Genomic DNA, 15173 nt, shown 5'->3' with positions numbered 1-15173 from the left:
GGCGATCAAAGGGTTAAGTGTGTCCCTAGGGGGTGCTTGCTAACTGTGTGGGGATTGCTCTGACTGGGAGAACAGAGATCCATGTTCCTGCTTAGCAGGAACACAAGATCTCTATGTTCTCCCCTGTCAGAACTATGATCTGCCTTGTTTACATTGCGTCCGCCGGAACCGCTGATTGGCTCCCCCTCTGTCCAATCAGTGTGTGCGCGCACCCCCAGGAGCCTACTGCACGAAGCGAAATACAAGTGCGTTGTTTCACGCAGCCTGTCCGCCTTGCCGCAGTAAATGTGCGGAAGGCAGTCTGGAAGTGGTTAAAGTGGACCTGTGCCCAGACTACGGACATTACAGAATCTACAAAATTCTTAACAAGCCACTTTAAGCAAATTATCCCTAACCTATCTTGACGCTTGTACTGTGAAATAATTTGTTAAAGATCCCCAAAGATCAGCACACTGACCCTAACGTTGCTTTCTGTTGGTTTCTAATGTGGGGTACACACTATAAGAAAATCAGGCGAACGGTCGCACGGTGCGCTCTGTGATCAGCCGAGTCTATGAGACTTGGCTGATCACAGATCCGAGTAAGTGGTCGATCACGGCCCCTTACCACGTGATCAGCTGTCAGCCAATGATGGCTGATCACGTGATGTAAACAGAAGCTCGGTAATCGGTAATTTTTTTTCCTCTCGCTGTCGGCGTAAGGGGAAAAAAAAGCCGATCACCGGCTTCTGTCAGAGGAACATCAGTCCCTCACTCATAAAGCCACAGCTGTGCCCACCAATGTCACCTACCAGTGCCCACTGTGCCACCCACCAGTGCCCACAGTGCCACCTACCAGTGCCCACAGTGCCACCTACCAGTGCCCAAAGTGCCACCCATCAATGCCCACCAGTGCTGCCAATCAATGCCCATCATTGTCTAATAATCAGTGCCACAGATCAATGCTGCCTATCAGTGTCACCTACCAGTGCCACCTATCAGTGCCCATCAGTGCCCCCCATCATGGCTGCCTCATCAGTGCCACCTATCAGTGCCCATTAGTGGCCATCAGTGCAGCCTCATCAGCGCACATCGGTGAAGGAGAAAAATTACCTGTTTTCAAAATTTTATAACAAACTATGATACAGTTTTGTTTGTTTTTTTCAAAATTTCGGTCCCTTTTTGTTTTATTTAGCAAAAAATAAAAAACCCAGCAGCAATTAAATACCACCAAAAGAAAGCTCTATTTGTGTGAAAAAAAAGGAATTTGGGTAAACTGTAGCATGACCGCGCAATTGTCATTCAAAGAGTGACAGCGCTGAAAGCTGAAAATTGGTCTGGGCAGGAAGGAGGTTTAAGTGCCCAGTAAGCAAGTGGTTAAAGACAGAGCAATCACACGAAGAAGGGCATATATGAGTAGATCCTTCCCATGACATGGCCCTCTGATTCCTCCTGTATTGAATTGTATTGTACTTGTACTGTCTGCCCTAATGTTGTAAAGCGCTGCGTAAACTGTCGGCGCTATATAAATCCTGTATAATAATAATAATAATAATAATAATGACATTCTTTTTATTCAGTAAGCAATAGTGTGGTAGGGGAAATACACAGATACTCCACAGAAATAAGCTACAAAGTCACATTATGGTTGAGTAAGGCCCCTTTCAGGTAGCCACACACAGAGCGATTAGCTGAGAATTCGGGACCGATGTCAGAGCCTGGACACAGCTGACTACGTCTAGGCTCAGACATCTGTCCTGCAACCGCAAATAATCTGTCCGAGGCTACATGCGATCAGCAGCAGCCGCCGTCAGCTCGCCATTAGTTTAAATAGGCTGAGTGGCTGATGCTAATCGCATAACTCGGTCATTTCTGCTGCAGGAATCCACAGATTCTTGCCGCAGGAATCCGGAAACAACGCAACAAACCACTCGCATGAAAGGGGCCTTAATGCACGAATTTTCATAAGTTGACAAATGCTGCGCTATAGTGACTTTATCAAACATATATATTTGCATGGTTAATACTTGCATCCCTTGCCACCCATGGTGCTTATCCCTGCTGTCTTCACAGGCCTCTGGCTAAAAAGTCTTTAGTATACCTGGCCCCCCTCTGAAGGTGTGATTTCTTCTTTTGACCTCTATGTCACTTTGGTGGTTATGGAGAGTGCAAAATCTGGGGCAGCTCTGCATAGAAACCAATCAGCTTCCAGTTTTTTTTTTTTGTCAAAGCTTCATTGAACAAGCTGAAGTTATAAGTTGATTGGCTACCATGCACAGCTGTACCTGATTCTGAGTGCACCAGTTTAAGTAAATCTCCCCCTGGGCCCTCGTTCACACTGGTCCGATTTGTCAGGTCAAATTGCATGACAAGTCTCAGCCTATTGCGCAACACAGATTTGCAAAAGTAGTTCCTGCACTACTTTTGCCGATTTCGGGTGCGAATTCAATAGACATCTGTGCATTAAACTGCACAGATGTCTTTCAAGTAGCACCAAAAGTTGCATGGACATGCAGCTTTGAAATTGTGCGGCTTCAGATGAAGTCGCACGATTTCAAAGCCATATTCAATGTGAACGAGGGCTAAATGTCACTTTTGGACACAATAATGTATCGGTCAGAAGAAACAACCACAGAGCCCAGCGTGAGACCAGGAAATTCGGAATTGCCAGATAAGGAACCTATTTCAGCAAGTGGACCTTTTGAAGACAGAAGAATGTACAGCTAGTGAAGACAGAATTAAAAAAAAAAAAAAAAGTCACTTTAAACACTTGCCAACCATGCTATAGCTAGCTGAATGACAGCTACAGCATGGTCAGCTAGTTCCAGGAGGCCGTCATATGATCCGGAGGACACTGCTGATCACAGATTGAGCTGAAGAGCCACTCAGTGGCTCTTTACCACGTGATCAGCTGTGTCCAATCACAGCTAATCATGGATGCAAATAAAAGCAGTTATTGGCACTCCTTTCCTCATGCTGACAGCATGAGAGGAGAAGAGAGCCAATAACCAGCTTCTCTAAAAGGGACATCTACGCTGATAACCAGGGCACTGATTATCAGTGCAGTCCCAACAGTGCCCACCAGTGCTGCCAATCAGTGGCTCCTCATCAGTGCCACCTACCAGTTCCCATCATTACTGCCTATCAGTGCCTACTCATCAGACTGCATACATACAGGACATTATTGTGTGTTGTAGTAGTGTGCTATAGAAATATTGGTTTTAATACAGGTTATCACACAAATGTGTGAGTCTAAAAGTTCAGTAGACCCAAAACTGATAATTCAATGTTTGGTAGATGCCTGAAAAATTCAGCCCTCTGGCAGTCGTTTCTATCTCTCGGGGACTGTATTGGTGAGATCTCCTCATTATGATGGGTTCCCAAGATCTCTGCTGGATTTTTAGTATTTTTTTCGGGAGAAGACTCAGGAGTCATGGCAGGCAGGTCTCAACAATGAAGGAGTATCCATGACATGTAAGAAGCCAGGGGCTTACTCAGCCTACCAGGCTCAACTTACAACTAAAAAAAAAAAAAGTTGGTGGACTAAACCTTTAAGGCCTCTCACACATGGTACTGATATTTGAGCCTCTCCTCTGCTTTTTTGGATGTAATTTCAGGTGTTTGTTTTGCGCAAATTCACGTGTATTTATTTATGTGCACATTTGCATGTATATGCGTGCTTGTGCACACAATACCTTCCTTGGGAAAATACATTCATATTTATGCTCATATGCGCGTATTTGCAAGCAAGGCGCAAAATACTGATGGGGAGTGAAGATTTTCCCATTTTTTTTTTTTTTTAACTGAGAAATACTTGGTACTTGTCTACGCACCTGTGTGCACAGGCACATTGTAAATAATTGGGTTTCATTTTAGCTCCGTAAAAAACCCCAAAAAACTCTGTACTGAGATTTTTCAAGCTGCTGTGTGCAAGAGGCCTAGGACTCTCTGGGGCTGATTCTTGAAAACTAAAGAAGCACTGAACTGGAGTTGTAACAGATGTCTTGTTTGCCATTGGCTATTGACGTTGGGAACACCCAACAATTTTGGGCTCATTATCTCCTCCATTTTTCAAGAACGAGCCCCACATGTCCAGTGTTCATTTCGTCGACTAAAACGGAGCCAGACGACGCGCTGACGTCACCCCCAAGCGAGTTGCTTCCCAGTAGGACGGGTTTGTCCGAGCTCCGGTGGCCACGGAGCCGGACTTAAGGCTGTTTATCCATCTGACACTTTGTAAGTGTATATCTGTTTTTTATCTATTTTAATAAAATGTAAAGTGGTTTTACACTATGTGAGCCCCTTTTTATTTTATGGTATCAATGCCCTGGGTTGTTGGAGTGGCTGCTGACGAGATGACCCCTGGTGGACACCACTGCTAATCCCCATTCTGGCTTTAAAAGATCTCTGCTTGCTGTGATCCTCTGTAGTGGGGGGTCATGGCCTTCTGGTAAGGAGTAACCCCTTCAATACCTGGTGGTGGACCCTTCCTCGTTATCACTGATCTTCATTGCTTACCACTTGGATTTTTTTTTTTTTTTTTTTTATTTTCTGTTGGTGATTCGGACGCTTTACAACACTTCATTGATGGTTTTTTCTTTGGACTTTTTATAACACTCAATTGAGGTTTTAATTTATGGACTTTTTTTCTTTACTACTAAAGTTCTGCACATTGATTTATTTATAATTCCCATACAAATTTTTTCTTCACTGTAAATTATTTATTGTGTTCCACTAGCATTAGCGCAACCTCTTATTTTTTTTTATGCTTTTTTACAATTGATGTTTTTGTGAGGATTGCTGCTTTTCACTGTAATTCATTTTTGTACTTGGTTTTTAGCGCAGTTTCTTTCATTATTTTCTCGTCGACTAAAACCGACTAAAACATTTTAGTCGACTAAAATACGACTAAAACAATTGAGATGACTAAAATACGACTAAAACTAAAATTTAATTTTAGTCAAAAGACTAAAACTAAATTGAAATTTGACGTCAAAATTAACACTGGTCTGTAGTGCATGTTCATACCTTAATACCATAAATAATAACATATTAGATTTTTTATTCCAGCTGTATATAATGAGTTTGGAAATTGTAGAGAAATGCTTAAATAATGCATTACAATTTCACTCTGTCCACTAGATTTTCGATGATTAAGATGTTTTAGCCGACTAAAGTATACTGGAGATTTAGTCGACTAAATAGGACTAAAACTAAAACAATTGCAGAAGACTAAAATGGGACTAAAACTAAAATGCCATTTTAGTCCTAAGACTAAAACTAAATCGAAATTTGCTGCCAAAATTAACACTGCACATGTCCAAATAAGCTAGAAGTGGAAATAGGTGCATTTTAGGACTAAAAATGTTATACATTTATCTTTTGATGGGTGTCTGTGGATCACTGCCTGAGTCTTTGAGATAACAGATTCCAGGACATCTTGTTTTTGTTTCTTTTATCAACTATATGATCAGACTAAGGTCATACAAGGTTAAAAAGAGTGGGAGGGAGTCATCTCACTCCTAGGCTTGAATAACCAGGTTATGTATATAGGAACACTAACACTTATGTATATGGCTAACAGTATGTGGACCACCCTCCACATGGGCGTTTACAGTGAATAGTACTGTTAATACTACAAAATACAAAGATATTTTAGACAATTATGCAATTTGGGTAAGACCCTTCATAGTTTCAGGATGGTTTTACCCCTGTGCACAAAGCCAATATATGGTTTGGTGTGAAGGAACTGTACAAAGAGCTGGACTCTATTAAACCCATTTGGGATGAACTGGAATGACAATTGCAGGTTTACTGTTGTGGGTTTAGAACACTTTAAGGTGAATCCCTCGGCAAAACCTATTTTTTGGCTAGAATAATGAAGGGTTAGACTATCTGCCAGGTTTTAATTGCTGTCTGTGTCACAGTAAAGAATCTTCCAGTGGGGACACTTTTTCAGAACTGAGCCCTGGTTCACACTGATGCCGTGTGATTTCTATGAATTTTCAAGTGCAACTTCAGGAGCAGTTGCGGTGTCATTCTGATTTTACACAGCTGGGATTTCTGCTTTGGCTAATTTTGTGACATTTGTAATAGGTGTATCTCGCACTAAAATCGCATTGCATATGAACACCTATACATTTTCACTGACATTTCTGTCTATGGGGCTCAAACATGCACAGGACTCTTTTGGAAATCGCATCATGTTTGCAGCGCATAGGTGTGAACAACCTCCATAGAAAGTCATGTTATATCACTTGACATGCAAATCTGTGCATCCTGGAATGTATCAGAAGCGCATCAGATTCGCAACAGTGTGAACCAGGGCTGAGAGGGGAATTCTTCTTACTTTGGGAGAATTCCTCTAAGGCTGAGTTCACGTGTGCGGCCGAGAGTTTGTGCCTGGGGTCCAGGGCATGTCTGTTTACCGGTTCAGGTCCGAATTTTTACCTGAATTCACACCTGAACCAGACCCAAACACGCACAGGGCCTGTTTGCAATCTGGTCCGCGGCCACCCTGGACTTGTGTGAACCGGCTCCATTGAGACCCGGATCCAATTCACATATATGTGAACCCACTTTCTGTTGAGTTTCGGGGACAGGACGTCAGGAGAAATTTCCCCAGCGGTATTAAGAAAAAAACTAGTAGCAGTTTATTCCTTTCCTACTTTTCCAAAACTAAACAAGAACAAAATTGGCTATAAGTATATTTTAAGCAAGAGAGTTATTAGCATGACAGCCAGGCCTATGACAAGATAAAGTGCAATGAGTAAATCATAAAATCAACACTTGTCATGAGTCGCCATCTTGTGCCCAAACTCAAGACTTTTTATTTCAGGAACTACAGTAGGCAATAAGATGATCCCAAGCATAAAAAAATAGTCTCAGACTGTGAAGATGACAGGTTAATCTGATTAATCTGAATATAATTTACATTTGGTTGTGTATTTAAAGTGCATTTAAACCCTAAAATGTAACATTTTTTTCTTTGCTTCTTTTTGTTCTTGTAAATATATACTTTCTTTTTTTTTTTAATAAAATCCCTGTTTTTGATGCGCTTTAGTATGCAGTTTTCATGTGTTTTGCGTTTTTTTTTTTCTCTTTGACAATCCGTGAATAGCTGATTGTTAACCACTTCAGCCCCGGAAGAATTTACCCCCTTCCTGACCAGAGCACTTTTTGCGATATAGCACTGCGTCGCTTTAACTGACAAATGCGCGGTCGTGCACCCAAACAAAATTGACGTCCTTTTTTTCCCAAAAATAGAGCTTTCTTTTGGTGGTATTTGATCACCTCTGCAGTTTTTATTTTTTGTGCTGTAAACAAAAAAAGAGCGACAATTTTGAAAAAAAAGCAATATTTTTTACTTTTTGCTATAATAAATATCCCCAAAAAATATATTAAAAAAAAAACACATTTCTTTCTCAGTTTAGGCCGATTTTTTTTTTTTTTTTTTTTACCAAAAAAAGAATACATAAGGAATCACAATAAGCGTATATTGATTGCTTTGCGCAAAAGTTATAGCGTCTACAAAATAGGGGATAGAGTTATGGCATTTATATTATAATTTTTTTTTATTAGTAATGGCGGTGATCTGCGTTTTTTTAAAAATTTTTTATCATGACTGCGACATTGCGGCGGACACATTGGACATTTTTTACACTATTTTGGGACCAGTGACATTTATACAGCGATCAGTGCTATAAAAATGCACTGGTTACTGTGTAAATGACACTGGCAGCGAAGGGGTTAAACACTAGGGGGCGATCAAGGGGTTAAATGTGTCCTAGGGAGTGATTCTAACTGTGGGGGATGGGCTCACTACAACATGACAGAGATTACTGCTCCCGATGACAGGGAGTAGTATATCCCTGTCATGTTGCTAGGCAAAACAGGGAAATGCCTTGTTTACATAGGCATCTCCCCGTTCTGCAGCTCCGTGTCACAATCACGGGCCACCGGCGGACACAGAGTCCGCGGGCACACTCACGGAGTACGCGGCGGGCATGCGCCCACTAAGCCACGTCTTAAAGGGGACGTACAGGTACGCCCTTTTGCCTAACCGTGCCATCACACATCGTCGTGCGCTGGTCGGCAAGTGGTTAAGCAGTGGGCTGGGAAGACAGCCGCCACGTCCCCAACAACCGATGAGTCATCAGCTGTCAGGGGGATTACCCCTTGAAAGCTGAAAGTTAAAGAAAAATAAAGAAGAATTGGGGGAAAACCTGACGTGGGGTCCCCCCCCAATCCATATTCTTTGGGTCTGGTATGTATTTTGAGGGGAACTCCACACCAAAAAGAAGAAAAAAAATGGTGTGGGGTCCCCCCCAAAAACCATACCAGACCCTTATCTGAGCATGCAGCCCAGCAGGTGAGGAAAGGGAGGGGACAAACGAGTGCCCCCCCCCATGAACCATACCAGGCCACCCTTTCCAAAAACGCATAGATGTGAATGTGTACTATAGGAAACCATGGTAAATGGACTGTAGTGCGTGTTTGCAAACTGTAAAACACACTAAAAAACGCATAGGTGTTAACCTAGTCTTAGTGAGAAGACAATGCTCCAGTGGTATAGTTTCAAAAAAGAACTCTAATCTGTATTGCACACTTTGCATTGCACCTTAGAAACTGATGTTAATTTCTAGCTGAACACTTATCTTGTTAATGGACGCTGATTTGATGTATTGACGGACTGAGATATATTTTTTTAAATTATATTTATTGAATGCTCCAGTGTAATCCCAAATAGTGTTATTGGCCCTGCCCAGATCACGTTATGGACATCAGGAGAGGAGGTGTTCTATAGTCCCTGTCTTAAGGTAACAACACTGCTCCTCCATAATTCATTGAATAAATGTCACCCTATGATAGGAAATGTGTTACAGGAGGGAACACTAGGTAAAAATAAAGAAAAACAAGGCTAAAAAGCCCCCCCCCCCCAAAAAAAAAAGAAAACAAATGCAGCCACCACATCTAAGGACTGGTAAGCTGCATTATATTACATTTTTTGTTCTTGGGTTTAGATACATGATGCATGGAATAAGACTAGCGGCTAGGGATGAGCTGAACACCCCCCGTTCGGTTTGCACCAGAACATGCGAACAGGAAAAAAGTTTGTTCGAACACCGTTAAAGTCTATGGGACACGAACATGAATAATCAAAAGTGCTAATTTTAAAGGCTTTTTTGCAAGTTATTGTCATAAAAAGAGTTTGGGGACCTGGGTCCTGCCCCAGGGGACATGGACCAATGCAAAAAAAAAGTTTTAAAAACGGACGTTTTTTCGGAAGCAGTGATTTTAATAATGCTTAAAGTGAAACAATAAAAGTGTAATATCCCTTTAAATTTCGTAGCTGGGGGGTGTCTATAGTATGCTTGTAAAGGGGCGCATGTTTCCCGTGTTTAGAACAGTCTGACAGCAAAATGACATTTCAAAGGAAAAAAAGTAATTTAAAACTACTCGTGGCTATTAATGCATTGCCGGTCCGACAATACACATAGAAGTTCATTGATAAAAACGGCATGGGAATTCCCCACAGGGGAACCCCTAACCAAAATTAAAAAAAAAAAAATGACGTGGGGGGTCCCCCTAAATTCCATGGCATGGAGGAAGGCTCCCGATGTGACGCTTCTCCTCTTCTGACGGTTCTTAAATAACGGGGGGCGGGGCCACCCGGTGACACCGCCCCCCTCTGACGCACGGTGACTTGACGGGACTTCCCTGTGACTTCACGCCGTGGATGCGGTGCGGCCCGAGGAGAAGAAGGGAAGAAGAGGCCGCGAAGGAGATGCTGGACGAGAACACTGGAGGAAGAACCATAAGAACCAGAAGAAGAAGAAGAAGAAGATGAAGGAAGATAGAAGAAAGAAGAAAGAAGAAAGAAGAAGCATTTAAATAAAGGAATGGTCAAAAACTGTCTCTTGTCATTTTTAACATTTTTGACAGTTTTTTTAGTGAAATGGTAGGGGTACTTTTGTACACCCTTACCATTTCACACAGGGGGGAGGGCCGGGATCTGGGGGTCCCCTTGTTAAAGGGGGCTTCCAGATTCCAAAAAGCCCCCCGCCCGCAGACCCCCACAACCACCGGCCAGGGTTGTGGGGATGAGGCCCTTGTCCTCATCAACATGGGGACAAGGTGTTTTGGGGGGCTACCCCAAAGCACCCTCTCAATGTTCAGGGCATGTGGCCTGGTACGGTTCAGGAGGGGGGGCGCTCTCTCGTCCCCCCTCTTTTCCTGCGGCCTGCCAGGTTGCGTGCTCGGATAAGGGTCTGGTATGGATTTTTGGGGGGACCCCACGCCGTTTTTTTTTTAATTTTGGCGCGGGGTTCCCCTTAATAGCCATACCAGACCTGAGGGGTCTGGTATGGAATTTAGGGGGACCCCCCACGTCATTTTTTTTTAAAAAATTTTGGCTGGGGTTCCCCTTAATATCCATACCAGACCTGAAGGGCCTGGTATGGAATTTAGGGGGAACCCCCACGTCATTTTTTTATTTTTTATTTTGGCCGGGGTTCCCCTTAATATCCATACCAGACCTGAAGGTCCTGGTATGGAATTGAGGGGGACCCCCAACGTCATTTTTTTTTTTTTTAACTTTGGTTCGGGGTTCCCCTGTGGGGAATTCCCATGCCGTTTTTATCAATGAACTTCTATGTGTATTGTCGGACCGGCAATGCATTAATAGCCGTGAGTAGTTTTAAATGACTTTTTTTCCTTTGAAATGTCATTTTGCTGTCAGACTGTTCTAAACACGGGAAACATGCGCCCCTTTACAGACATACTATAGACACCCCCCAGGTACGAAATTTAAAGGGATATTATACTTTTATTGTTTCACTTTAAGCATTATTAAAATCACTGCTCCCGAAAAAACGGCCATTTTTAAAACTTTTTTTTGCATTGATACATGTCCCCTGGGGCAGGACCCAGGTCCCCAAATATTTTTTATGACAATACCATGCATATAAGCCTTTAAAATTAGCACTTTCGATATCTCCCATAGACTTTTAAAGGGTGTTCCGCGGCATTCGAATTTGCCGCGAACACCCCACATTCTTTGCTGTTCGGCGAACTTGCGAACAGCCGATGTTTGAGTCAAGCATGAGTTTGACTTGAACTCGAAGCTCATCCCTACTAGCGACCCACAGGAAAGTATAAACCAAATGACATTGACACATACCTTCTTTATATTCAGATCTTGGAGCAGTGGCTCGCTTCGCTTTTTAGACAAGGTAGCTTTATTTTGTTTACATCCTTTTCCAGTTTTTTTTGGCTTCTCTAAAGAACTTTGTTTCACCTGGCAAAACAAATATATATAAGCAATCACCATATACACATCTGTGTCCCACTGCCAGGCACATAAGCAGTTCTGGTAAAGCTGAACTTCAGACACAAAGGGGTTGATTTACTAAAGGCGAATAGACGGTGCAGTTGCTCCAGAGCTTAGTAAATGAGGTAACAAGAAAGGAAAGATGGTGCAAGGATTGGGACATCCACACTGTAATTAGAAAAAAAGCATACACTGAGTAATGATCATAAAAATCCTGAATAGGAAATTAGATATAGAAATTATGTATATACATTGGATTAAAAAGTCCCAGCAAAGTTCATACGTCCAATGGGATGCTATGACAGCACTAGTGGCAGCTCCCTTAGGAGTGAAGCAGTCTCTGGAAAACAAATGAAAAAGCGGCAAGGTGCACCAAACTAAATGCAGTAAGTTTAGTAAAGGAGAATTTATTAAAACATCAGCCGAATGGCTACTCGCATAGTGTCTGATAAGTTATGGCATGTCATTCCAAAAAGGTCCGTGGTCACTTTTGGGAGTCCAAGGCTGTGTCCCAGCGGGCTTCAGCGGTATAACAGCAGTGTAGATGGAGAACCCGGCCAGGTCCCGGCCTCGCGGTGAAGAAACCAGCATGGAACGCACTCGGGACAATCCGAAACCAAAAGTGACGTCAGATGACGCGTTTCAAAGCATCTGCTTTTTCCTTAGATCCTCATATATCAGATCTGTGGAAAAAGTGGATGCTAGAAACGCGTCATCTGACCCGTCCCAATGTCACTTTTGGTTTTGGCTTGTCCTGAGTGCGTTCCATGCTGGTTTCTTCACCGCAAGGCGGGGACCTGGCCGGGTTCTCCATCTACACTGCTGTTACAGCCCGCTGGGACACAGCCTTGGACTCCCCAAAGTGACCATGGACCTTTCTGGAATGACATGCCATAACTTATCAGATACTATGCGAGTAGCCATTCGGCTGATGTTTTAATAAATTCCCCTTTACCAAACATACTGCACTTAGTTTGGCGCACCTTGCCATTTTTCATTAGTAAATGAGGTAAGGCTTCACTTTGTAAAGAGCACCCTATCACATGCAAGGATCACTGCAAGCTTCTGATAAATCTAAAGACTACTATCAGAGTGTAAAAAAACCTCTGAGCCCTGGTTCACAATGATGCGGTGCGAGAAACGAAGTGGATTCCTGTGCGTTTCCTGCACCACTTAGCAATCGCACTGTGTTCATGTGATTTGCTGCGGGTGTCACTTAAAAGTTATCGACAACCTAAAAACAGGTCGCAAAACATAGTGCGTTGGCCTGAACAGGATCCCATAGGTGTAAACACCCATGCAACCCCATTCCAGTGCAAACAAAAAAGCTGCCTGCACCTTTCCCATGCGGATGCAGTGCGATTTGAAACATTCAAAATGAATGAGCATAAAATCGCACCGCACAGAATCGCATGAATTTGCACAGGAATGCAATGCAGTTCCTGTACGAATCATATGCAGTATGCAGTGTGAAGCAGGGCTGATCGTTTACAGCAGAATAGTTAAAGGATGTATTTTGATCAGTTAAAGAAGATCTATCATTACGGCATAGAGTAGTTAAATCTGAAACCAAGCATTTATTACATTGCAGCTTACCAATTCTTAGATGTGATGGCTGCATTAGTTTCCTTTTTTAGGCTTTCTTTCTTCTACTTTTAGCTGGTGATCCAGCCATAAATGTTTTTCAAAATCACAAGCTCTCCAGCAGAATGTATTCATTTACATGGATGAGACAAACCACTTAACACTGGCAGGGGTGATTTTAAATGATCTGATTTTAATTATTCATGCAAAACCTTTATCCCAAAAGGAAAAAAAGCTGTTTGCTGTAACTACTTATAAAACGTGTGCTAGAGTTTGGCTTCAATTTGTTAGTGTATCTAAATCTGCTAATACATTTAACATTGCTCTTTCCTCCTGGACTGATAATGCTACTGTCTGCTGTGCCTTCTGTGATCATTCCTCCAGAGTTGTGTCTCACTAATACCAGAAGTGTGTTACTGGCCAGATCACCAGGTGAAAACAGAGGGGGGAAAAGCCAAAGAAAACTGATGCAGCCATCTAATGAGTGGTTCAATATAGTACATTTTTGGTTTTGGGTTTCATACCACTTTAAACATTTAAAAAAAATTCTCCTAAGGTACAAAGTGCACAGTCCGTCAATGCTGCTAGGAAGAAGACAGATTTGTGACTGACAGCTCTGGTGTCTAGAAGCAGGGGCTGCTCATGAGACCAGCGCTGCCATTCACAGAAACAGATCACACAGCCGGGACGTAGTGGGGTCGATTTACTAAAGGCAAAGAGAATGTGCAGTTCTTTACCTCATTTACTAAGCTCTAAGGGCAACTTTGCAAAAGTGCACAGTCTACTTGCCTTTAGTAAATCAACCCCTGTGTGTCTATCAGGGCTGCTTTTACATATACATGGCCTGGTCAATAGATAACACAGTTATGCAGTTCTGTGTGAGCTTTCAGCTCTATGAATGAGAGAACAGCAGTCTCAGGCTGTGTTATATACAGCACCAGCCCCAAATTATTAATCCTCATTCATAAATAGAAAAAGCTCACATAGTGATCCATCGACCAGGCTGTGGATGTGTATGCACAGCCCTGATAGACATACAAAGTGAAGCTGGTCTGAGTTCTCTGTCAGTGTTTTGAATTAAAGAACAGTGTTGCTTTCTCATTCAAAATAGTAAAAGATCATTCAGAGTTGTGGGTCTGTGCATTGTAGCTGCAGCTGCTTGTACAGTGCATCCCGAAAGTATTTACAGCGCTTTACTTTTTCCATATTTTGTTATGTTACAGCCTTATTCTAAAATGGATTACATTCATTATTTTACTTAAAATTCTACAAACAATACACCATAATGACAATGTGAAAGAAGTTTGTTTTGAAATCTTAGCAAATTTATATAAAAAAAAAAAAAAAAATGAAAACAATCCCATGTACGTAAGTATTCACAGCCTTTGCTCAATACTTTGTTGAAGCACCTTTGGCACCAATTACAGCCTCAAGTCTTTTTGAGTATGATGCTACAAGCTTGGCACACCTATTTTTGGGCAGTTTCTCCCATTATTCATTGCAGGACCTCTCAAGCTCCATCAGGTTGGACGTGCAGCGTCAGTGCACAGCCATTTTCCGATCTCCCCAGAGATGTTCAATCGGGTTCTAGTCTGGGCTCTGGCTGGGCCACTCAAGGACATTCACAGAGTTGTCCTGTAGCCACTCATTTGTTATCTTGGCTGTGTGCTTAGGGTCGTTGTCTTGTTGGAAGATGAACCTTCGGTCCAGTCTGAGGTCTATAGCGCTCTGAAGCAGGTTTTCATGAAGGATGTCTCTGTACATTGCTGCATTCATCTTTCCCTCAATCCTGACTAGTCTCCCAGTTCCTGCTGCTGAAAAACATCCCCACAGCATGATGCTGCCACCACCAGTCCTTCTGGTGCCTTTTGGAAAACTCCAGGCGGGCTGTCATGTGCCTTTTACTCAGGCGTGGCTTCCGTTTGGCCACTCTACCATACAGGCCTGATTGGTGGAGAGCTGCAGAGATGGTTGTTCTTCTGGAAGGTTCTCCTCTCTCCACAGAGAAACGCTGGAGCTCTGTCAGAGTGACCATCGGGTTCTTGGTCACCTCCCTGACTAAGGCCCTCCTGCCCCGATCGGCCCACTCTAGGAGTCCTGGTTCCAAACTTCTTCCATTTACAGATAATGGAGGCCACTGTGCTTATAGGGACCTTCAATGCTGCAGAAAAAAAATTGTACCCTTCCCTAGATCTGTGCCTCAATATAATCTTGTCTCAGAGGTCTACAGACAATTTCTTGGACTTTATGGTTTTGTTTGTGCTCTGACATGCACTGTA

At 42.7% G+C, this 15173-nt stretch overlaps 1 protein-coding gene across 1 annotated transcript in view; it reads right to left on the bottom strand.

The window, feature by feature from the left end:
- The window catches only part of AGBL3 (AGBL carboxypeptidase 3), a 204412-nt gene that overhangs the window by 14209 nt on the left and 175030 nt on the right, over positions 1-15173 (bottom strand). Inside the window, exon 15 of the mRNA XM_073621778.1 lies at positions 11161-11277. Coding sequence (XP_073477879.1) covers positions 11161-11277 — 117 coding nt within the window. The remainder of the gene's footprint in view (positions 1-11160; positions 11278-15173) is intronic.

Source organism: Aquarana catesbeiana, linkage group LG03, assembly GCF_042186555.1.
Source record: "Aquarana catesbeiana isolate 2022-GZ linkage group LG03, ASM4218655v1, whole genome shotgun sequence".
NCBI classification, from domain to species: domain Eukaryota; kingdom Metazoa; phylum Chordata; class Amphibia; order Anura; family Ranidae; genus Aquarana; species Aquarana catesbeiana.
The sequence above is the reverse complement of the archived record's forward strand: the minus strand, read 5'-3'. Positions and strand labels throughout refer to the sequence as shown.